Below are 23,157 nucleotides of genomic sequence, written 5' to 3'. Positions count from 1 at the left end.
ACCCTGTAAGGCAGCAGATGATGGCTCAAGTATTTGGGTCCCTGCTACTTGCATGGGAGATGGATTGGATTCCTAGCTCCCAGCTTCCACCTGGTCCAGTGCTGGCTGTTGCAAGCATTTGGGAGTACATCAGCAGATGGAAGATATTTCTGTCTCTCTTTCACACTCTCTCCCACTATCACCACCTCTCAAATAAAATGAAAATAAACAACGTTTAAGTATAAAGATGGAAATATATATGTATATAGGTAAAATCTGGAAGGATGCATTTCAGATTGCTAGCAATATTTCTTTGGGGAATGGAATTATAAAAGCCACATTTTCTTATGCTTTTAAAAATGTCATTTTATAAGTTGGAAGAAATGATAATTTAACTTTGGAAAAACAAAGCAAGAAGTAAATTCAGAAAAAAATTGTTTGAACAGTTATTACCTCGTCTAAATTTTGAATTTTACTTAAATCATTAATTTTTTTTAATTCTTTTAAATTTTTTTTTATTTGACAGGTAGAGTTATAGACATTGAGAGAGAGAGAGAGAGAGAAAGGTCTTCCTTCTGTTGGTTCACTCCCCAAATGGCCGCCACGGCCAGAGCTGCGCCGATCCAAAGCAGGAGCCAGGTGATTCTTCCTGGTTTCCCATGCAGGTGCAGGGCCCAAGCACTTGGGCCATCCTCCACTGCCTTCCCGGGCCACAGCAGAGAGCTGGACTGGAAGAGGAGCAGCCGGGACTAGAACCCCGGCACCCATATGGGATGCTGGCACCACAGGTGGAGGATTAACCAAGTGAGCCATGGTGCCGGCCCCTTTAATCATTAATGTAACAAGAGGCTATGGGGTGATAAATATTTACAACATCTTGAATGAGGCCTATTTACATAGGTGTACATTTACCAAACCTCAAAGTACACACTTAAAATCTGTGCATTTCACTATCTGTAAATTGTAACTCAACAAATACATAAAATGAACTGCTGAACCTAAGAAATGTCAAGCAATGGTCCCACTACTGAAAACCCCAGGTTGTGCCATTTTATGCTTTATATTTTGCACACAGTTCTGCAAGTCCCTGAGCCTTAAACTGAAAGCTTGCTGGGTCTCATGGTAAACAGACAGACGCTCATACGTGAAGGGAAATGAAGTCAGTTCTTTCAAGTGTGCGTCTTTAGGCCACCTCCAGATGGAAGCAAGCTGCTTGTGAGTCTGCACCTAATGCCCTTCAATTCTTTACCCTCCCTGCACACTCACAGCTGTCTCCAAGAGCCGGGAACAGCAGACTGCTCGGGCTCCTAGTCATGTGTCACAATCAGAAGTGGTAGACAGCAAAGAAGGAACGACTTCTCTGGGTTTGGCGCTCATGCGATTAGCAGGAAGACAGCCATGAAAGCCACCCGATCTCTCCTGGGCTTTCTTAGTGTAGGATTCTGGATTCTGCATGCGGGTTTGTCACCTGTCTTTGTTTTTTTAACTTAACAGTGAAGCCTGAGCATTCCAAACTACAGATGCTTCAATTTGCAAAGACTGAACTCCAAGGTCGTTTTTATGTAAGTGGGTGGGTGACACTTTAGTTGTAGTCTTCTGTCTCCACCTATAAACAGAGAAGTTGAGACTGTCCTGGAGGGCAGGTGAGGCCTGCAGTTTTCCTGGGGTCACTCGAGTCCCAAAGTTATGGCTCCTACCTGCAGTGTCCACATCACATTTTGTCCCGCACTTCCCCACTCCTCCACCCACGCTCCCAGCCAGAGCTCAGGTTACAGATTCCCTTTTCAAGCTCTTCTTTGCTTTAATAATGGAGCCAGAAGTAGGAGGCTGAAGACCTGCAGCATAACAATTAGGTCTTTTTGTTCTGGCCTGGAGCCAAGACTGCTTTTTCACAATACTTTCCGTGCTGGAACACCTGCCTCTCTGTCAGGGGAGACAGGTGCACCTGGCTGTGCGCTGGCCCCAGAGCACACCTGTGCACCTTGCATGGCTCAGGGGTTCTGACAGCAAGTGCAGACGCGGGCCTCTCACCGACTCCCCACACCCGCACTTACCACACACAGTGCAGGTAAGGGAAGTGAAAGGAGGACAACAGCTCACAGAAGGCTCGGTCACTGATCCAGCAGAAGAGGGCGAGGGTCCACCAGAGGCCGGAGAAGAGGCCCAGCTTAAACACACGCACGTTGTCACACCTGCCCGGGCCGGGGGGAGAGCACACCAGTCACTCCCAGTTTCCACCTCCCTCTCATCTCCCCACTCCCTTGGAATTGACTCTCCTGCTCAACACACAGTCACCCCACAGTCTCACTTAGACTTCTGTGTAAGTAAATAGCCGTGACTACGCATAGATCTCAAACTTTTTTGCACCAAAATGAACTTGTCTTTTAATTCCTAGTTCTATGAACTTTTTGAAAAGTATGTGCACAGATGGCTCACAAAGCCATACCTCCCACCCAGCCCTCCCCCCTAAACCCAGACCCATACACCCATCTACCTTCCTGACACATGCACCCCATGTCCAACAGGGGATATAAATATAACTTGCCGCAATGAACTCCTAATCTTTCCCCCACCTAAAATCTACTTTTCCCCTGGTCTTTTTTTTTTTTTTTTTTCAAAGTTCATTGGCTCCACCCTCAAACTATCTCTAAAATAACTGCCCCCTTTGTTAGTAAAATGGTACAATGTGGCACCTGTATGCCTCACTCGCCATCTTAGGCCCTGGCCCGCAGGCTTTGGTCCTAAGCCCCACAACCCAACCACCGGTGTCAGCTCCACCCCCACTCACTACTCCTACTTCCCTGCCCACTGCACCTCACCCCTCACAAAGATTTAACAAGACCTGTTCCCAAACACGTGCTCTCTCTCTTATGCTCCCCTCCTCTCTCTTTCCCCAGCCCGTCCAGCTTCCCCCACCCAACAATAAACCATTCCTCTAACTCCGGTGTCTGGTGTGTTTTGTGGTGGCCTTATACCCTTCCCTCTTAACCACCACCTGGGCCCACTTTCATGCAGAGCCCACTAACACCACTGCCCCTGCATTCACTTCCCAGCACTCTGCCCCAAAGCCTCCCATGTCTTCCCTTTAACCAGAGGAAAAGTCAAGGCATTCACTCTCCCACTGCAAGCCCCACAGGTGGGCTTCCCTTGTCCCCTTCGCCTCCTCTCCTCCCACTTTACCCTTCACTGCCTGTGCTCAAGCTCCCGTGGACCAGGCGGATCCTCATATACCCCAGGTAGGGCCTCAGCACGTAATGTTCCCTCTGCCTCAAGTGCTCTTCCCCAATATCCACGTGACTCTCCGAGTTTTTGCTCAGTGTCACTCAGTGAGCCCTTTCCTGACCATTGTTCATAACTATGGCAACACCTGTCTCCACCTCCGGAACAGCATTCCCTACCCTGCTTTCCCTCCTTTAATTTTCTCTGTGGCAATCATAGCCCTTTGACATCATCCCAGTTTCACTTATCTATTTGTCTTCCCTGACCCTTTACAGACAAGTAAGGTGTTCACTGCTGTATCCAGCATCTGAAGCAGTACCAGAAATGGGGAAGGTTCAATATTTGTAGAAGGAAGGAATGAGTTCTCTCTTTTTTTAAAGATTTATTTATCTATTTGAAAGTCAAGAGTTACACAGAGAGAGAAGGAGAAGCAGAGAGAGAGAGAGGTCTTCCATTTGCTGGATCACTCCCTAATTGGCTGCAATGGCCAGAGCTGCGCCGATCTGAACCCAGGAGCTAGGAGCTTCTTCCAGGTCTCCCACGTGAGTGCAGGCTTCCACTGCTTTCCCAGGCCATAGTAGGGAGCTGGATCAGAAGTGGAGCAGCCAGGACTCGAACTGGCGCTCATGTGGGATGCCAGCACGGCAGGCAGCAGCTTTACCCACTACACTACAGCCCCAAAGGAATGAGTTCTTATTCATGCTGGGACAAAGTGTTTTTCTCTAAAACAAATCTTACCAGCTCAAAGGAAAATTCAATTGCTGTTTTCCCTTGTCATGGAATAGCTGCTCATATAGGGGTTGGTTTTCCTGGCTGGGGAGGAAGAGCCAGAGGCGGTAGGCGGTTGAGGTTCTTCTAAACCCTTCCCCCACTCCAGAGTGAGTCGGGACCCAGGGTTCAACACAACATCTGCAACTGGGAACAAGCTTAACTCATTTGTTGAATAAGGAGGTGGGGGGCCAAAAGCCTGACTTGCTAGGACCTTTCCCAGTTGTCAGATCAAAATATCAGTAAATATATCAATAAAGATGGGATAGGACAGCAAATTTGGAAAGACTTGCTCAAAAAAAGCAAAGCAAACTATCCATTTGGAGGAGTGCTAAATGCAGCCCTTGAAAAGTTTTTTAAAAAATTTAATGGGTGCCAGTTCTAGTCCTGGCTGCTCCACTTCCAATCCAGCTCTCTGCTATGACCTGGTAAAGCAGTAGAAGATGGCCCAAATCCTTGGGTCCCTGCACCCACATGGGAGACCCAGAAGAAGCTCCTGCCTCCTGGCTTCAGGTCAGTGCAGCTCCGACATTGCGGCCATCTGGGGAGTGAACCAGCGGATGGAAGATCTCTCTTTTTCTCTCTCTCTCTGTCTCTGCCTCTCTGTAACTCTGCCTTTCAAATAAATAAATAACTGTTTTAAAAACAATTTAATAGGGGCTGGTGCCACGTTCTGAACCAGCTCTCTGCTAATGCACCTGGGAAAGCATCAGAGGTGGCCATAGTCCTTGGTCCCCTGCACCCACATGGGAGACCCAGAAGAAGCTCCTGGTTCCTGGCTTCAGATCGGTGCAGCTCTGGCCATTGCAGCCATCTGGGGAGTGAACCAGCAGATGGAAGACTTTCTCTCTCTCTCCCTCTCTCTCTCTCTCTCTGCCTCTGCCTTCTATAGCTCTGCCTTTCAAATAAATAAATAAATCTCAAAAAAATTTTCATAGAGCCCTATGACACAGAGAGACTCTGCTCATACATAGTGACTAAAACAAAGAGATGAACAATTTCCAATTCCCTTTCTCTTCATCACGCTCTACCTTCGGATCACTGCCCTGCCACAGAGAGCTCATGGCCCCCTCACTCTGGGCCCAGCATCTCCTCCTCTTCAGGCCTCAGCTTCAGCCCTTCCTCAAACAGGCTGTCTTAGACACCCCCACCACCCTCCCATGCTGGTCTCCCTTTATTGCCATCTCTTGTGGCACTGTGTCCCTTTCCTTCATAACACTTATCACAAGTTGAATTTATTATGTATCATGTATTTATTTGTGCATTTTTTTTCTTTTATATCTAGTATTAAACTAGCCTAGAAGACTAAGAGAGTAGGAACTAAATTTTGGTTTATTCACCAACGTACACCCAGTGTCTAGCAACAGTGGCTGGTTCAGAAAAAGTGTTAAATAAATGCTTGCTGAACAAATGCGTGGAATTGTGAAGAACAAGCACAGGTTTTATTGGACTCAACTGATTGGGCAGAACATTTTTTGTTTGTGTGTGTGTGTGTGTGTGTGTGAGTAAAAAGGAAAGATACCACACTGGCCACTAAATTCTCAGGGTTCATACTTTGGCACTGCCAAAGAAGGCAAAACAGACCTCTTGCTTTGCCACTCTAAAAAAAGAAAATGAAAGCTGACAAGAACAAATATCAGCAAATATGTAGACACTAGGCCAGGTATAAAAGGATCCAGCAACATCCAGTGCAAGTAAATCTATAAAGATTGGCTTAAGGGCGTTATCAGAACAGGGAGTGAGACACTGGGGATGCAGTGAGTGCTGGGTCACCAACAGAGAGGCAGGCTGTAGGGCAGTGAGTCACTGTGAGAGCCAGGGCAAGGCAGGGAGGACGTCTACAAAGCAGGAGGGAAATCAAGGCAGAGCAAGTATCCACAGGCAGCCTTTGCTGCTCCTTCCTCCTTTGTTTCTGTTTTATGTTGTTTTGTTGTTTTTTTGTTTTTTTGTAAGATTTATTTATTTTACTTGAAATGCAGTTTACAGAGAGGGAGAAAGAAGTCTTCCGGGGCCAGAGCCGTGGCTCACTTGGTTAATCCTCCTCCTGTGGTGCCAGCATCCCATATGGGCGCTGGGTTCTAGTCCCAGTTGTTCCTCTTCCAGTCCAGCTCTCTGCTGTGGCCTGGGATAGCAGTGGAGGATGGCCCAAGTGCTTGGGCCCTGCACCCGCATGGGAGACCAGGAAGAAGCTCCTGGCTTCTGGCTTCAGATCGGCGCAGCTCCAGCCGTTGCATCCATTTGGGAGTGAACCAACGGAAGGAAGACCTTTCTCTTTGTCTCTCCCTCTCACTGTCTGAAACCTTATCTCTCAAATAAATAAATAAAATCTTTAAAAAAAATAGAAATCTTCCATCTACTGATTTACTCCTCAAACGGCCACAATGGCTGCCACTGAGGTATGCTGAAGCCAGGGGCCTGGAACTCCATCTAGCTCCCTTGTGCGTTGTCAGGGACCCAAGTACTTGGACTACCTTCTACTGCTTTCCCAAGCTCATTAGCAGAGAGCTGAAACTGAAGTGGAGCAGCTGACACTCAAACTAGCACCCATGTGGGATGCTAGTGTCACAGGTGGCAGCTTAACCAGCTTGCCACATCGGTCCCATCTTCCTCTGTTCTTAGGCAGCAGGTCCTGCTAAGAGCCTCTGACCAAGCACATTGTCCAAACCTGAGCTGCACTAGGATTTAGTCTCATTGCTCAGGGATTTATCAAAATATCAATATGAGGGTGAGCAAAAAAGTAGAACAAGTCATATATACAGCACGACCCTATTTTCAGATAGAAAAATCTGAGCAGAAGGGTTGTCCACCATTTCTTCTCTTCTTGACCCTGTATTATATTCTAAAAACTTTTCTGAACAACAAAATCACTCTTATAGTCAAGGGGGAAAAGTATATTTTCAAACATTTTATATGCAGCTGAGTCACTCAGCAAGGTGACTTTACCCTCACAAACTTCAGCAAATGTCAGGTCATGACCCCAAATCAGAACCAATTTTGTTTTCTCACGGTCGAAGAGAAGGTTCAGAAAGCACAATGAAAGTACAAAAAGGCTTGCAACAAGCGTTAGAGATGAAGGCTGAAGAGAAACAGAAAGCTAAGAAGCAGTCCTTCCTCTATTTCCTCTGACCAAAGGGAGAGGCACTGAGAAACATTTAGCTTAGACTTTAGCTAAACAGAGAAGACCCTGGAAGGAAATGCCAGGAGCGATAAGAGCATCCTCTTGTCTGGAAATTTTATCAAAGCAGGGAAACAACAACCTTTTCTTTCCCTTGTAACTGGGATACAGCAGTGAACAAAGAAAACTTGTCCCTACCAATACGAAGTCTACGTCAAGCAGAGGGGACAGAACTTGAACCAAACAACACAAGGAATTTTCTAATTATGGTAACAGGGAGTGCCATTCAGAAGTTTAGGGGATTAGGAGAGCATGTAAACAGTTGATTCAAACCTGAAGAAGGAGCAGAAGTTAGCCAGGCTGGAGTCGGAAAGGGACTGGGCTATCGTCGGAAGCGGATGGGTCCACATGAAGACATGAAAGCTTTGGACAGCTGAAGACGGGATATGGAGGGAGCTTCAGCTTGGAGAGGCAGGCAGGCAGGGGCATGTTGAAGTCTTTGAATTTGATTTTTATCTTAACCTCAATGTCAGCTAATGGAAAAAATGACTGTGATCAGGTGGGATGTTCAGGGAAGGAAGAGGGAGCCAAAGTTCTGCTTTAGCAGTGGGGTAAATGGTGCTCCCAGCCAAGCAGATCAGGAATCTGGTTTTGGACAAGTGGAATTATAGAAACCTCTGATCCATGGAATTGGAGTGGCCAGGTAGGCAGATAGCTACACAACAGTAGAGTCAGAAGGAAGGAATTGGTTCAAGACATAAATTTCAAAGTCACCTGCAAATGTACAGTGGTTAAAGCCATGGGAGTGAATGAACTTTTTCAAGAGGAAGTGGAGAAGGAGAAAAGCAGTCTCAGTCCACGTGGCCTGCTATGACCAATCACTGCAGACCAGGTGGCTTGTAAACAACAAAGAGCTGTTTTTCACAGATCAGGAGGCAGGAAAGGCCAAGATCAAGGCAGACTCAGCATCTGGCAAAGGCTCACTCCTTCAAGGTATATCTTCACATGGTAGGAGGGGCAAGGCAGGTCTCTGGGGCCTCTTCTCTAAGGGTACAGAAGCAGTCAGCTTGTTATTACTACAGTGAAATATCTGAGACAGGCTACTTAGGAAGGAAAGAGAGGTTGATTCGATTCAGAGTGAGAAACTGAAAGAAATGGCATAACACACAGAGGCTCTGTCACAGGCCTCATGGCAGATGGCAGAGCGTGTGCAAGGGTCAATCACACTGCAAGCCAGCAAGCAGAGAGGCACTGGGTGGGGCCAAACTCTGGCTTCTATAACAACCTCTCAGAAGAATTACCTCCCAAGGGAAGGCTCCCATGACCTAAGGACCTTCCTCGAGGGCCCACCTCCTAAGATACCACTACCTGCAAATAGGGACACCCTGGGGACTGAGCCTTTAGCATATCCATCCCATCAACCTTTGGAGGACATTGAATACCCAAACCCCTGTAGGCAATATTTCCATTACCAAGCTTTCCCCTCTTGACACAATCACCTCCTTATAGATTCTATCTCCTAACACTATCACCTTGGTGATTAGGTTAGGTTTCAATATACCAATTCTCAGACCACAGAGAGCTAAGGGCATACCTTAAGGGATCACTGCGTACAAAGCCACATAGAAAAGAAGGAGTCTACATGACAGACTGAAAAGAGTTGGCAGGAAAACCAGGAGGATGTGGTATCATAGGAAGCACCCAAGGGAACCTGTCAAAGATGTGGGGAGAGGGGATAATTGTGCAAACAGCTGAGAGAACAACATACAGGATACAGGAGAAATGAAAACTGATCAATGGATGTACAAGACACCAAGAAGAGCATGCTAGTCAGCTTCTCACTACTGCAACAAAATAAATATTTGGGAATGAACTTTGTAAAGAGAAGACATTTATTTACCTCACAGTTTTGGAAGTTCAAGTCCAAGATTAAGTGGCCCTATTTGGCCTCTGGTGAGGGCAGCAAGTTGGAAAGGCAGAGCACAGGCAGAGGAAGGTTCATGTGATAAACCAGGAAGCAGAGAATGTTTTGGCCCAAACTCGGGCTTTTATAAGGATCTTGTCACAAGAACTACCTTCCAAGGGCACACCGTCAGGGACCTAAGGACCTTCCACTCAGGTCTTGCCTTCTTAAGATTCTATCACTTATCAACAGTGCCACCTGAGAACCATTAACTCTCAACTTTAGAATTTTTAAATCCTCATGAGATGAGGGGTCAAATAATGTTCAAACCATAGCAAAGGGTTCAAGTAGCAAAGTGGCAGAAGAAGCCAGACTGGAGTGGGTTGAGGAGTAAATGAAAGGAAAGGGATAGAGACAGGTTTTGTTTTGTTTTTTTAAAGGAGTTTGGCTGCCAGGGGCCAGTGTTGTGACATAGCAGGCGTGGCATCCCAGATGCTCCACTTCCTATCCAGCTTTCCTCTGATGAAAGCAGTAGAGGACGACCCAAGTACTCAGGCCTCTATACCCACATGGGAGACTCAGATGAAGCTCCTGGCTCCTGGCTTCGATCCGGCGGTTGCAGCCATTTGGGGAGTGAACTAGTGGATAGAAGATAGCTCACTCACTCTCTCTCTAATAAATAAATAAATAAATAAATTTTTTTTAAAAAATGAGAAGATTGGCTGTGTTGTACTAGGGAGACAAAGGGTGGTAGCTGGAGATGGATGTGGGTTGAATCAAGGCTGGATGTTAGAAGAGTTGGAAAAGGCTCCACCATGTCTACAAGCTCATAGGAGGAACCGTTGAGAGAGGGAGGGATATAGACAACAATGGAAGCAAAACAGGTACAGGGGAGCAGAGGGACCCATCAGTGGTAGAAAGACCAAACCCAGATGGAGGAAGGGGGACTTGCCAGGATGCTGCAATTTGTTGATGTGATGATGAAGGCCAATTAGCTGCAGTAATGCCCAGCTTTTCCAGGACAAAACATTTCAAGTATAGAACAGAAACGATGGGGCTGGTGCTGTGGCACAGCAGGTTAAAGCCCCAGCCTGCAGCACCAGCATCCCATCTGGGTGCCAGTTTGAATCCAGGCTGCTCCACTTCCCATCCAGCTCCCTGCTAATGCACCTAGGAAAGTAGCTAAGGATGGCCCAACTCCTTGGGCCCCTGTACTCATGTGGGAGACCTGGAGGAAGCTCTTGGCTCCTGGCTTTGGATCAGCTCAGCTCCAGCAGTTGTGGGCATTTGGAGAGTGAACCAACGGATAGAAGACTTCTCTCTATCTCTATCTCTATTTCCCTCTGTAACTCCTTCAAATAAACAAAATAAATCTTTTTTAAAAAAAGAACAGGAGCTGGCACTGTGGCGTAGCAAGTAAAGCCACCACCTGTGGTGCTGGCATCCCATATGGGTGCTGGTTCGAGTCCTGGCTGCTCCATTTCCGATCCAGCTCTCTGCTATGGCCTGGAAAAGCAGTGAAAGATGGCCCAAGTCCGTGGGCCCCTACACCTGTATGAGAGATCCAGAGGAAGCTCCTGGCTCCTGGCTTCAGATCAGCACAGCTCCAGTCATTGTGGCCAACTGGGGAGTGAACCAGCAGATGGAAGACCTCTCTCTCTGCCTCCCCTTCTCTCTGTGTGTAGCTCTTTCAAATAAATAAATAAATCTTAAAAAAAGAACAAATTATTTCCTTTGTAATTATTTATAAAAGTATTAAGGAGATACATATTTCCCTGTATTAAGATCACAATTGTGAAGTAGAATTTATTTAAACTGTATAATAATCTGTCCTAACCATCTGTCCTCCATTTTCACTTGTTTGGTTATTGTGAATTTAAATTATTTCCCTTTTCTTAATCAATTTTTAACAAAATCATAACTTAAAACATATTATTAGACTCAAGAGTTAAAAATAATGAGTGCATGAAATTCTCAAGAAACACAGCTGAATCCAGAACACCCTATTCACTAGAGGCTTCATATCATCCAGCACCACTGCACTGATCACTACAAAGGCAAATCCATTTCAGATGTCTTCACCAATAATTCAATTTGTTTTCTGGAAAAGCTTCAATATTTGTCAAAATCCAGGGTTGGCTACAGGAAGATGCAAACATGCCAAAGCCTCATGAGACCATCCCTCAAGGTAAATGATCACCATGGAAAAAAATTCAATTCAACTAACATCACCACCAAAGGCATGTTTGGGGAAATTCGATAACAAAGGTAAGAGCCTAAGAAGAGGATAAAATAGGAAGAGTTATATATCTCTCTTTAGGCTGATTTAGCAAACCTTGCAGAAATGTCATATTAAAAAGGGGGGGGGGTGGCGAGAGTAGGCACTGTGACACAGCAGGTAGAGTCAACCTGTAGCTTGTGATGCTTCCATCCCATATCAGAGTGCTGGTTTGAGTCCTGGATGCTCCACTTCTGATACAGCTCCATGTTAACACACCTGGGAAGGCAGCAGATCGCCCAAGTTCTAGGGCCCCTGCCATCCACATGGGAGACCCAGATTAAGTTCTGGGCTCCTAGTTCAGCCTGGCCCAGCCCCAGCTGTTGTGGACATTTGGAGAGTAAACCAACAGAAAAAATATTCCTCTTTGCACTCCACCCCCTACCACTACCCATTGCTCTGCATTTCAAAAAAAAAAAAAAGAAAGAAAGAAAAAGGTATGGAAAAACAAGCACTGTGACATAGCAGGTTATGCCACCCACATGCAATGCTTGCATCCCATATTGGAGGGTCAGTTCAAGTCCTCACTTCTCTGCTTCCAATCCAGCTTCCTGTTAATGTATCCCAGGAAGTAGCAGGTGATGGATCAAGTGCTTGGGCATCTGCCATCCATACAGGAGACTCAGACTGAGTTCTGGGCTCTGGTTTTGGCTTGGCCCAGCCCTGGTTGTTGCAGATATTTGGGAAGTGAACCAAAGCATGGAAGACTGACCTCTCCCTTTCTCTCTCTCTGCATCTCCTTCTCTCTGTGTGTAACTCTGGCTTTCAAATAAATAAATAAATCTTTAAAAAAGAATGCAATGGTCCAATGGAGTGGTATGAGGTTGGAACAATAGAAATGGGATGGGGTGACAAATGAGATATTTCAGAGGGTGACCTTATGAAATCTAGCAATCAATTGAAGTGACAGGATGTGACAGATCCAATGATGACTGTAGGGCTTCTAGTCTAATGGACATGGAAAATAGTGACACCATTAAAATAATCTGGGATCTTCAAAATGTGATTGGAGAAGGAGTCATGGGGGTATAATAAGAGACAGGCAGGGCAAAAAGGGTATGGAGCCAGGCATTTGGTTTAACAGTTAAGACACAAGTTGGGAGCCTGAATCTCATATTACAGGACCTAGATTTGAGTCCCAATTCCACTCCCAGTTCTAACTTCCTGCTAATGCACACTCTGGGAAGCACCAGATTTTGACTCAAGTAATTGGGTTCCTGCCACACATGTAGGAGACCTGGATTGAATTTCCAGTGCCCAGCTTCAGCCTGACCCAGTCTTGGTCATTATGGACATTTGGAGAGTGAACCCATGGATGGGAGCTCTCTCTCTCTCTCTCTCTCTCTCTCTCAGATAAAAAAGGGAGAGGACCCTGGAGCTAAAGACACAATGTTGGAGAATGCCTACCTTAAGAAAAGCAAAGGAGTGGGGCCCGGCTCCGTGGCATAGTAGGCTAAGCCTCTACCTGTGGCACTGGCATCCCATATGGGCGCCCTTTCGAGTTCCGGCTGCTCCTTTTCCAACTCCACCTGGGTCTCCCATATGGGTGACATGGGCCCAAGTACTTGGGCCGTATTCTCCTGCTTTCCTGGGCACATTAGCAGGCAGCTGGATTGGAAGTGGATGAGCCAGGACTTGAACAGGAGCTCTTACAAGGGATGACTGCATCATAAGCAGGTGCTTACCTTGCTGCACCGCAGCACCAGCCCCACCACAATCTAATTTTATAAATTTCCCAACACCCCAAAAAGAAGTCCCTTACCAGCTTAGCAGCCTGTCCCTCCTTCTTTTTCCCTACTATCTCCTTACATCCCCACTCCGCCTCTACCCTAACCTTGGCCCCACGTAACAAGGTTTTTGAGTTTTTTTAAATCTACAGACGTCTAGCCCCACTCCTAGACCTCCAAAACCTCAAGCTTTGCCTGAGCAGAGCTAGCACACGGACTTGCAAACGCACTTCCTGAGACATTCTAAGGAGTCCCCATCAAGAACCACGTAGCTAGTGCTAAGAACTCAACAAGCACTTGTTGAGTAAGTAAACAAGCAAGTAGGCAGATTTGAGGTTGCTAAGAACCCTTCTGGCTCCAACAAGTAATATAACAAGTGATGAAGTAGAAAGTAGATTTTTTTTTTAACTCAAGGTATTAAAAGGACTCACTGCCAACTTCAGCCTATTCCAAAACAGGTCTCTTAACATCCCTAATCCTTGATGGCTACTCCAAGAAGCCTAGAGGAGACCTGACAGCATCCTTCAGCTGCACACTACAAGTTCAAATATCTCTGCAGCCACCTTTGACCCTGCCTGTTATGGCTGACAATCAAAGCAACTCCCAGAGGCAAAACAATGGGAAAGAAATGTATGTTGCTTCTCAAAACAAAAAGAAGGGAAAAAGCTGACTTAACACATTACACAAGCAACTATCACACAAAGGGAGACAAAACTCATTAAGACAACCAAGAGCCATAGCGATGAGAAAAATCATGAATCAAAATGCAGCTATGAGGAAAAAAGCAGTATCTTCAAAGAGAATTAAAATAAGGACAGTGATCAGATGCATTTAGTTGTGGCTAGAAAACAGTCATATACACACAAGTATGAAATGCTTCTGGATGTCAATCTGATCTCTGTGTATACAACTTCTCAAAGAAAAATGCTAACACAAATAGCAAAGGCTTTACCTAACAGCTTATAAAGACATCAAGCCTCTGAGAAAGGATCTGTCAACAATAGTCCACTTGAAGTGATGCTTCCTTGTATAGACAAATTCACTTTCCCTGCCCCCTGCCCCTTTTCCCTCTGTGTGTGAATGCAATAACTTCTTTAGGAGTTATCTTTATTTCTGTCATATGGGTAAAGCTATTCTCCTTTCTACAGAATTAAGTCCAGGCAGTTGGTCTATGCACTGAGATGTTTCTGGTAAGCTAGCTTTCACTCACTGGGACAAACTGCATCCACCAAACAGCTGCTCCTCTCCTTCTGAAAATGAGATCATTAAGATTTTGAAACAAACCATCGAATCTGTATCCAATCCAGCAGTCAGGTACCAACTCCTCATAAATAACAAAATTCCTCTTCCACCCTCGAGGGTAGTAAAGGAGCCATCGCAGGGACAGCTCAAAGGGTGAATGATGACACCCACCTCCTTAGCTCTGCAATGAGCAGTGCGGTGCAAGGAACCCCCAGGGTCATCAGAGAGATGTTGTTGATGGCAGGCTTGACAAATGCCAGGCACGTTGTAACCGCAGACAGGACACAGACCACCGCCTTGAACCTGCCCCTGAAACCAAGGAAGTAAAACCAAACCCATTAGCAAAGGAGTTTTTATTTGTTTGATGCTGGCAAGGTGTAGGCAGTGCCAGTCATGCATGCTGAAAATAAATTCTGCACTAAGTACCAAGGGTCAAAAAACCATTCACATTATTCACTGGCTCATCAATTCTACTTCTAGGAATTTATTCTTGGGAAGTTATCAGTGATTCCCAAAATATTTCATCATAAGTAACACTAGAACCAATCTAAGTCTCTGGAGGTAAGATACAGATAACCATTTTCTTAGTGTCATTTTTCTGTATTTTTTTTCAGATGTTCTATGACTGGGTTTGGGCAAATCTTCTCTGTAAGGGTCAGATAGTGAGTATCCTAGGTTTTGCAGGGCCTAAGGTCTCTGCTGCAGCTACTTCAACTCTGCCACGGTAGACGATAAGTAAACAAATGGGCATGGCAGTGCCAATAAAACTGGATTTGCAAAAACAGGATCCATTTGGTCCATGGTCCGCAGGACGTGGCTTGCCAACCTCTATTCTAGAAAAGGAGCACATCTGACTTTTGTAAGTAAGACAGAGGCTTTAACAAGCCAAAAAGCTTCCTGACTTGCAAGGAAAAAAAAAGTCCTGTGAGTATGTGTCTAGAGCATGAAACTAAAAGTTTGAGGAAAAATCTTACCAGCATCTCTATTTTCTAACAAGCCACCAGTCTAGTGCACACTAAATCTGTGTTGACAAGTTTCAGACATGGCCAATCTCAGAAAAACCACTGGAACTCTCCTCACACCCCTCCTGGGAGGTCATTTCCGTGGGAAGAGGCCAGTGGCGACGTGATCCTGGACATGGCCTTCTTCTCTCTCGGGGACCCCACTTCCTTATCTATGAAACAAGGTTTGATGAGAGGGTCTCTAAGGCCTCACCTATGACTGAAACTTAGCAGCACGTGACTTTCCTGAAGTTTCTGTTATTCTGCCTTAACACAGTTTATTTTGGACAAGAGCCCTGGAACAGGTCATAGCTAGGAAACTAATTTGAATGAAATTCCATTATAAACAAATCAAGGGGCACTGAACCTTCAGGATACAAATTTATCTCTTAAATAGGAAAACCATTTATCATCAAGGCACAGGAAATCATTGATCAAGTTGCCAACTGTCTGACTGGAATGAATAGGCATTGTAGCCCTGAACTTCTAGCAGAGGAAAAAATATATATGGGAAAGGATCCAGGCAGCAAATCCTCAGGAGAATTATGTTTTTCTCCTGGCCTTGGCTGGCCTTCTTCAGCTACCGGATGAAAGGCTCCCTGCTCTGGCTGAGGGGGGTAACAGCTCACAGCCATCATGCTCATGGCCCCTGGAGACCCACAATAACTCTTTCACTGGGTATGAGGTTCTGTGACACATGCCAAGGCTATTTGACTTTTCCAATTGCAGAAAAATGTTCAGAAAAGTGCATCACTTCCACGTACCAAATGACCAAGGATTCAGGCACAGGTAGGAGAAAGTAACCCAGTGATTGAAAGCACAGGCTTTGGGGACAGGCATTTAGACCAGCATTAGGATGTCAGCCTTCTATATCAGAGAGCCTGGATTCATCTACTGACTAGCTTCCTGCAGAGGCAGACAGTGATGGCACAAGTCGTTAGGTTCTTGTCACCTATATAGGAGCCCTGGACTGAGTTCCTCGCTCTTGGCTTCACCCAAGCCCAGCCTAGCTATTGCAGGCATTTGAGGAATGATCCAGTAAATGGGCATGCTCTCATCTCTCTCTCTCTCTCTAATATTATTTATTTATTTATTTATTTGAGAGGCAGAGTTACAGACAGTGAGAGGCAGAGACAGAAAGAAAGGTCTTCCTTCCGTTGGTTCACTCCCCAAATGGCCGCCACGGCCAGTGCCGCGCCAATCCGAAGCCAGGAGCCAGGTACTTCTTCCCAGTCTCCCACGTGGGTGCAGGGGCCCAAAGACCTGGGCCATCCTCCACTGCCTCCCCAGGCCACAGCAGAGAGCTGGATTGGAGGAGGAGCAGCCGGGACTAGAACCGGTGCCCATATGGGATGCCGGTGCCTCAGGGGGAGGATTAACCTACTGCACCAAGGTGCCAGCCTCTCTAATATTTTTTTTAAAGCATTGGTGTTTCAGTTATCCAGCTGTGAGGTCAAATTTGTCCCTACCGCTTCATAGTTGTGGGACTTTTGGCAAGTAACCTTACTCTTTAAACCTACCCCATGTGAAAATAAAAACACCCTGCCTCATGGTATTCTTGTAAGCACTAAGAGTGCTTAACACAGTGCCTGGTACCTGTTATGTGCTGAAAAAGTCCTCTATTACCATTATCTTTATCACGTGGAGAATAAAGACTATTTCACAAGACACTACTATTAGTGATATCACACTCTGGCGAGAATCTGACTGAACTTGTATTGCAGTCCTTAAAAGCTCTGCATGGTATTGCCAAATAGTTGAAAGGCAGCTAGCTTGATGAAACTTGCTTTCTTTAGGGAGGCCATCTGCAGACACCTCCCCACATTGGGTCCACAGGGTACGGAGGAATGTGCTGGCCAACAAGGACATCCTGTGAGCACGTGATTCTGCAACCAGCAGAAGTAAACAGAAGCTGTGTAGCCAGCAGAAGCCGGCCAGCCCCACGGCTCCTACACTCACCAGAGGCCGTGGATGGAAGAGAGCTGGAAACATCAGGAGCAAAGGATCCTGACAGGCTGTTTCCTGGATGGTGATGACAGGCAAGCCCTCCCGCAGTCTCGGGGCCTGTTTTGCACTTTCCAGTCTCAGACTGGAGCACAAGGTTGGAGGACTCTCAGAGCACCCTCCTCCTGTATTCTCCACACCAAAATCTTAATTTTAAGAAAAATCTGGGGCTGGCACTGTGGCGCAGTGGGTTAACACCCTGGCCTGAAGCGCCGGCATCTTATATGGCATATGGACATGGGTTCAAGACCCAGCTGCTCCTCTTCCGATCCAGCTCTCTGCTATGGCCTGGTAAAGCAGTAGAAGATGACCCAAGTCCTTGGGCCCCTGCACCCGCGTGGGAGACCCGGAAGAAGCTCCTGGCTCCTGGCTTTGGATAGGCGCAGCTCTGGCCATTGAAGCCAATTGGGGAGTGAACCATCGGATGGAAGACCTCTCTCTCTCTCTCTCTCTCTATCTCTCTCTGCCTCTTCTCTGTGTAACTCCGACTTTCAAGTAAATAAATAAATCTTCAAAAAAGAAAGAAAGAAAGAAAAATCTACCAACCCTATAGCATCATCACGAGATTGTTATAATAGCTATCATTGTTGTCATCATCAGCCATTCTTTACAACAATGCTTTCAAGCCTTTCAGACATTATGCCTCCTCATCTTTATATCAAATATTTGGCAATCCCCTTTTTACGCTTCTGAACTGAAAAGAAACTCGTGGATGATTAAAAAATCCCAACAGAGTGAACCCCAAAAAACATGTCCATAGACTTTCCAGATGTCCCTCAAGAAGTGGAAATGCTCCCGGTTAAAATCCATTGCTTTAAACCACCCTTTAGGACCCAAACATAGCCTGTTTAGCACAGCCAGCCCCTGACAGTCATAGCACGGCAGCATCAGGCTCTAGAAGGGGCCACAGAGGGCTAGTCCAATCCTGACATTTCATAAGTAAGGCATCAAGGGGGCCCCAAGTGATCCAGAAAATGTGCTAGCAATACAAGCAGATCCTAGTCTGGTTTCTTCCTACTTAGGATTCAAAAATGAAGTGGATTATAAACTGAGGGCTGTCCCTAGATTTTAAAGAGGCAAAACTCATCAAAAGCACAATAGGAAAAAGATCTTTTAAAAAAAAAAAAGATTTATTTATTTATTTGAAAGGCAGAGTTACAGAAAGAGAGAGAAAGAGACTTTCCATCCATTGGTTCACATTGGAAGTGAACAGGCAGTCGGAAGCCAGGAACTTCATTGTTGTCTCCCATATGGCTGAATACCTTTAAGATGAAGGCAATAAGCCTATAATAGCTCTTTGTTCTTTTTTCCATGAAATTATTAATAACCTTTAACATGAGTGTATGTCCCAAGGTCTTTGAACTATCCAATCTTTCTCCCTGGTGGAAGTCTTCCCACTCTTGCTCATATCAACCACAGCAGATATTTGACTTTTTGTTCCTGCTGCTACATAACTTCTTCCCCAAGCACTATTAAATTTCTCTCTTTTATCTGCCAGTGTATTTATGCTGTTGGATCCTAAAAACAACCAGTGGATACCAGACAAGTATATGATGAGCTCATCATGGGCTGAGTTCCATCACGTACTGTTTTTCTCAAGCTGTACATCATCATATCAGATACTGCACCTTGCGGTAAATGTAGAAATGTTTGGCACAAGCTTACCTGTCATTCCGAAAGATCTTTGGTAGATACCGTCTGGGGAACCACATGGCTAGGGCACACATCAGAACCCAGAGGATTGCAAGTTCATCAAGCATCTGGCCCAGGAAACTAAGAGTTGCATGGAAGTAGACGGATCCGATTCCTAGAATCGATTACAACCAAAAAAAAGAGATCACCACAAGGAGAACAGACCCACAATTCCATACAGCGCTTAAGGAAAGCCCTTTCACCATCTGCTGTCAGCATCAGCAAATCACTCCCTCCGTCTGAAAAAAAGAAATCTGGAGGGAGAAACACTGCTCAGGCATGGAGACCTCAAGTCCAGAAAGAGGATTTTAAGTAAGGCCCAAGATCACCACGTTAATAATTCCTCTGTTGGTGTCTACACTGAAGGCGTCTACACTGGAGCTCCGCCCACTGTGGACCAAGCCTGAGCACAGTGCTGCGCCACGCTGTGGATCCAGCAGCCTGCAGGAGGGAATTCACCGAGAGACTCTACAGTTTTAAAGACGTTCATTTGTGTAAAATAACTTGCTCTTCCGAGAAGCCAGTGTTTTGATTTGGTACTTAAATGATATTTTGGAGTGAACATTTAGCACTACGAATATGACTCCAACAGAAAATGCGATTGTGCTACACTGAGTACTGTATTGATTTGCCAAAGTTTTCTAACTTAGTAAAGGTACTCCTTCCAGAAAAAAAAAATAATAATAATTCCTCCGTTAAACACCCTCTGTCTTTATCCACTGTGGCTTCATGGAAACAAGCAGTAGATAAAAGGCAACATTCTCTCACTGTTAAAAATTCCTAACCTGCCTATGAGTAGAAATGGAAATTGCACAAGTATCCCACAGCACAATAAGGGATCAAACATTTACACTTTTTAATGTAAGCGCATTAGCTATCACAGTCTCATCAGAGTTCAGTTGTTTCCCATGACTTCCTCAGACGTTCTCAGAACACTTCACTGCTACACCACCACCAGCTAGCACACAGATACGGTCTCAAAAGCAATCACATGATAACTACGGTCAGCCTTGCTGTCACTCGGAGGCCTTCGCCTGGCGTCAGGCAAGTGACAAAGCTTGCTAAGACGTCAGAGCGACTTTAGTTTACAAAACATTGTGTTCAAAGGGGACAGGAAGTGTGCGGAATCCCATTTCCTCCCTTTCAGTCCCTGTTCCCAGATGAGTCCACTTACCCACCACAACTAAAAGAGTCCAGATTAAGTAGATGCCACTGTTGAAGCATGTTGCATACTGACGAAACAAGCACATGCAGATGGGCGGTAAAATGAAAAACAAGACGTTGCTGATCTGAGGGGAAAAACGCAAAACGGGAAAATGAATGTCAAGTAAAGGGGCAAAAAATAAAGCAACCTGTTCCAAGGGTGTCCCTTACAAACCGGGAGGAATGTGGCCTATGTTTTGCTCAAGCTCTTGTGACGCTTTCTGACTGCAGATACACAACCAGGAAAACGGAACATCTCTTTAATGACCAAGGGAGGCGGGTGCTCCTTGTTGCCTCTTGGATGGCAGAAGCAGCTATAAAAACACTGTAGGCCGTGGGAGCTGTCAAGGCTCCTCTCTGATTCTCAGAACCAAGAATTCTTACTGGTTTTCTGTAAAGATTAACTATGAAGCATCCTAATTTACTCACAGCTACATCTTTAATGACAATGTCTATACTAAATGATGGTAAAAATAATAATAATAATTTAATGAAAGGGTGAAAAGAACTGGTTGCTTTCCAGCTCCCAAGAATCTTCTGCCAGCAAAACCAGTCTTTGCTTCCGGACCCACACCAAGAGAATTCTTGGGGCTGCCGCTGTAGCGCAGTGGGTTAAGCCACGGCCTGCAGCACAGGCATCCCACATGGGTGCCAGTTCCAATCCTGGCTGCTCCACTTTCGATCCAGCTCCCTGCTAATGTGCCTGGGAAAGCAGCCGAAGATGGCCCAAGTCCTTGGGCCCCTACACCCGCGTGGGAGACCCGGAAGAAGCTCCTGGCTCCTGGCTTCAACCTGGCCCAGGCCTCATAGTTGCAGCCATTTGGGAAGTGAACCAGCAGAAGGAAGATATTTCTCTCTCTCTTCCTCTCTCTCTCTCTCTCTTTCTCTCTGTAACTCTGCTTTCAAACACAATACGTAAACAAATACTTTTTAAAAAGAGAGAGAGAGAGGGAGAGAATTCTCCCTAGTTTCCCTTGTGGTCGCCCCGACCCTAATCCAAAGTAAAGATCAAATTTGTAGGTTCCTTCTCACCTTTAAAATGATACCGAGAGTCAGGATTTAGCTTGTGGGTACGACACCCACATCCCATATCACAGTACGTGGATTCAATGCCTGCTAAAGCAGACCTCAAGAGAAAGCAGTGATAATTCAAGTAATAGAGTTCCTGCCACCCAAGTGGGAGGCCTGGCTTGTGTTCCCAGGTCCCAGCCTGAGCCCCAGCCCAGCCCTGTGGGCATCTGGGGAGTGAACCAATGAATAGGATCTCTCTCTCTCTCTCTCTCTTTCTCACCATCTCTCTACCTCACCTCTCTAATAAATTTTAAAAATGTTTTAAAGTAATGAATTAAATATATTTTATTTTGCAGTTTCTGTGGATTTAAGCCTGTTATATCTCCAGTGGCCATTCAGCACTTTAAAAATTTATTAAGGGATGGGGCTGGCACTGTGGCAAAGCAGATAAAGCCACTGCCTGCAATGCCGGCATCCCATATGGGCACCAGATCAAGTCCCAGCTGCTCCACTTCCAATCCAGCTCTCTGCTAAGGCCTGGAAGATGGCCCCAGTGCTGGGGCCCCTGCACCCGTGTGGGAGACCTGGAGGAAGCTCCTGGCTCCTGGCTTTCGATTGGTGTGGCTCCGGCCTTTGCGACCATCTGGGGAGTGAACCAGCAGATGGAAGACTTTCTCTCTGCCTCTGCCTCTCTATAACTCTGCCTTTCAAATAAAATAAATATTTTTGAAAAATTCATTAAGGGGCCAGCACTGTGGTGTAGCAGGTGAGGCTGCTGCCTGCCATGCTGGCATCCCACGTGGTCTCCGGTTTGAGTCCTGGCTGCTCCATTTCTGATCCAGCTCTCTGCTATGGCCTGGGAAGGCAGTGGAGGATGAGTCAAGTGCTTGGGCTTCTGCACCTGCATGGGAAAAGGGAGGAAGCTCCTGGTTCCTGACTGAATCGGCACAGCTCCAGCTGTTGTAGCCATCTGGGGTGTGAACCAGTGGATGGAAGACCTCTCTCTCTCTCTCTCTCTCTCTCTGCCTCTGCCTCTCGGTAACTCTGTCTTTTAAATATAAATAAAAATCTTTTTAAAATTCATTAATATATCTCATTTAATGCAAAATATTCAAAAATATTTTCATTCAAATAAATAGTCACTATCAAAATATCACTACTGAGATATTCGACATCCTACTGCTCATACCAAGACTTTGAGATTCAGTATAAATTTCACACATATAGCAGGAACTCTCGAAGCACCTTCCTACTTTTTAAAAATTAATTTGGGGTGAGGGTTCCAGTGCTGTGGTATAGCAGGTTAAAGCCATGGGCTGCAACACTGGCATCCCATCTGGGCACCAGTTTGAGTCCTGACTGCTCCAGTTCCAATCCAGAGTGCAGATCAGAATGAGCCTGGGAAAGCAGTGGAGAATAACCCAAGTCCTTGGGCCCCTGCATACACTTTGGGAGACCTGGATGAAGCTTCTGATTCCTGGCTCGGGATTGGCCCAACTTCAACCATTTGGGGAGTGAACCAGAAGATACAAGATCTCTCTCTCTTTGTCTCTCCCTCTCTCTATAACTCTGCCTTTCAAGTAAATAAATAAATCTTTTTAAAAATTATTTGGTTTTGGCTATTTTTAAGGACTCATGTTTCTTGAATTTTTTAATTGAAGTAAAACTCACAGAACATAAAATAAGCCATTTAAAGTACACAACTCGGTGGCACTTAGTATATTCATAATGTACAGCAATCATTTCTATCTAGTTTCAAAATGTTATCATCACCCTAAACAGAAACCTTTTTCCCAGTAAGCAATGAATCCCCATTTGTCCCTCCCCAGCCCCCGGCAAGCACCAATCTGCTTTTTGTCCCTGTGACTACCTATTCTGGATATTTCACGAGTGGAATCACGCCTCAAGTGCCCTTTTGTGTCTGGCTTCTTTTACCTAGCATAATTTTTTAAATAAACAACTTTTTTCCTTCTTAAGCTTTATTTTTTATTTATTTGTTTTCATGTTATTTGAAT

At 45.5% G+C, this 23,157-nt stretch overlaps 1 protein-coding gene across 4 annotated transcripts in view; it reads right to left on the bottom strand.

Annotated features, from left to right (window-relative positions):
• Nucleotides 1–23,157, bottom strand: part of ACER2 (alkaline ceramidase 2) — a 40,585-nt gene that overhangs the window by 8,553 nt on the left and 8,875 nt on the right. For all 4 annotated transcript variants that reach the window (XR_016223980.1, XR_016223982.1, XM_002708078.6 and 1 more), the window contains 4 exons: nt 20,103–20,217; nt 18,902–19,043; nt 14,403–14,540; nt 2,034–2,171 (listed from right to left, as the gene is read on the bottom strand). Coding sequence is in view for 2 of the 4 variants with exons in the window: in XM_002708078.6 (XP_002708124.1) it covers nt 2,034–2,171; nt 14,403–14,540; nt 18,902–19,043; nt 20,103–20,217 (533 nt within the window). In the remaining 2 variants the exon portion in view is untranslated. The remainder of the gene's footprint in view (nt 1–2,033; nt 2,172–14,402; nt 14,541–18,901; nt 19,044–20,102; nt 20,218–23,157) is intronic.

Source organism: Oryctolagus cuniculus, chromosome 1, assembly GCF_051225735.1.
Source record: "Oryctolagus cuniculus isolate XC-2025 breed Fujian yellow rabbit chromosome 1, ASM5122573v1, whole genome shotgun sequence".
Taxonomy (NCBI): Eukaryota; Metazoa; Chordata; class Mammalia; order Lagomorpha; family Leporidae; genus Oryctolagus; species Oryctolagus cuniculus.
Note: the sequence above shows the minus strand (reverse complement) of the source record. Positions and strands in the feature narration are given on the sequence as shown.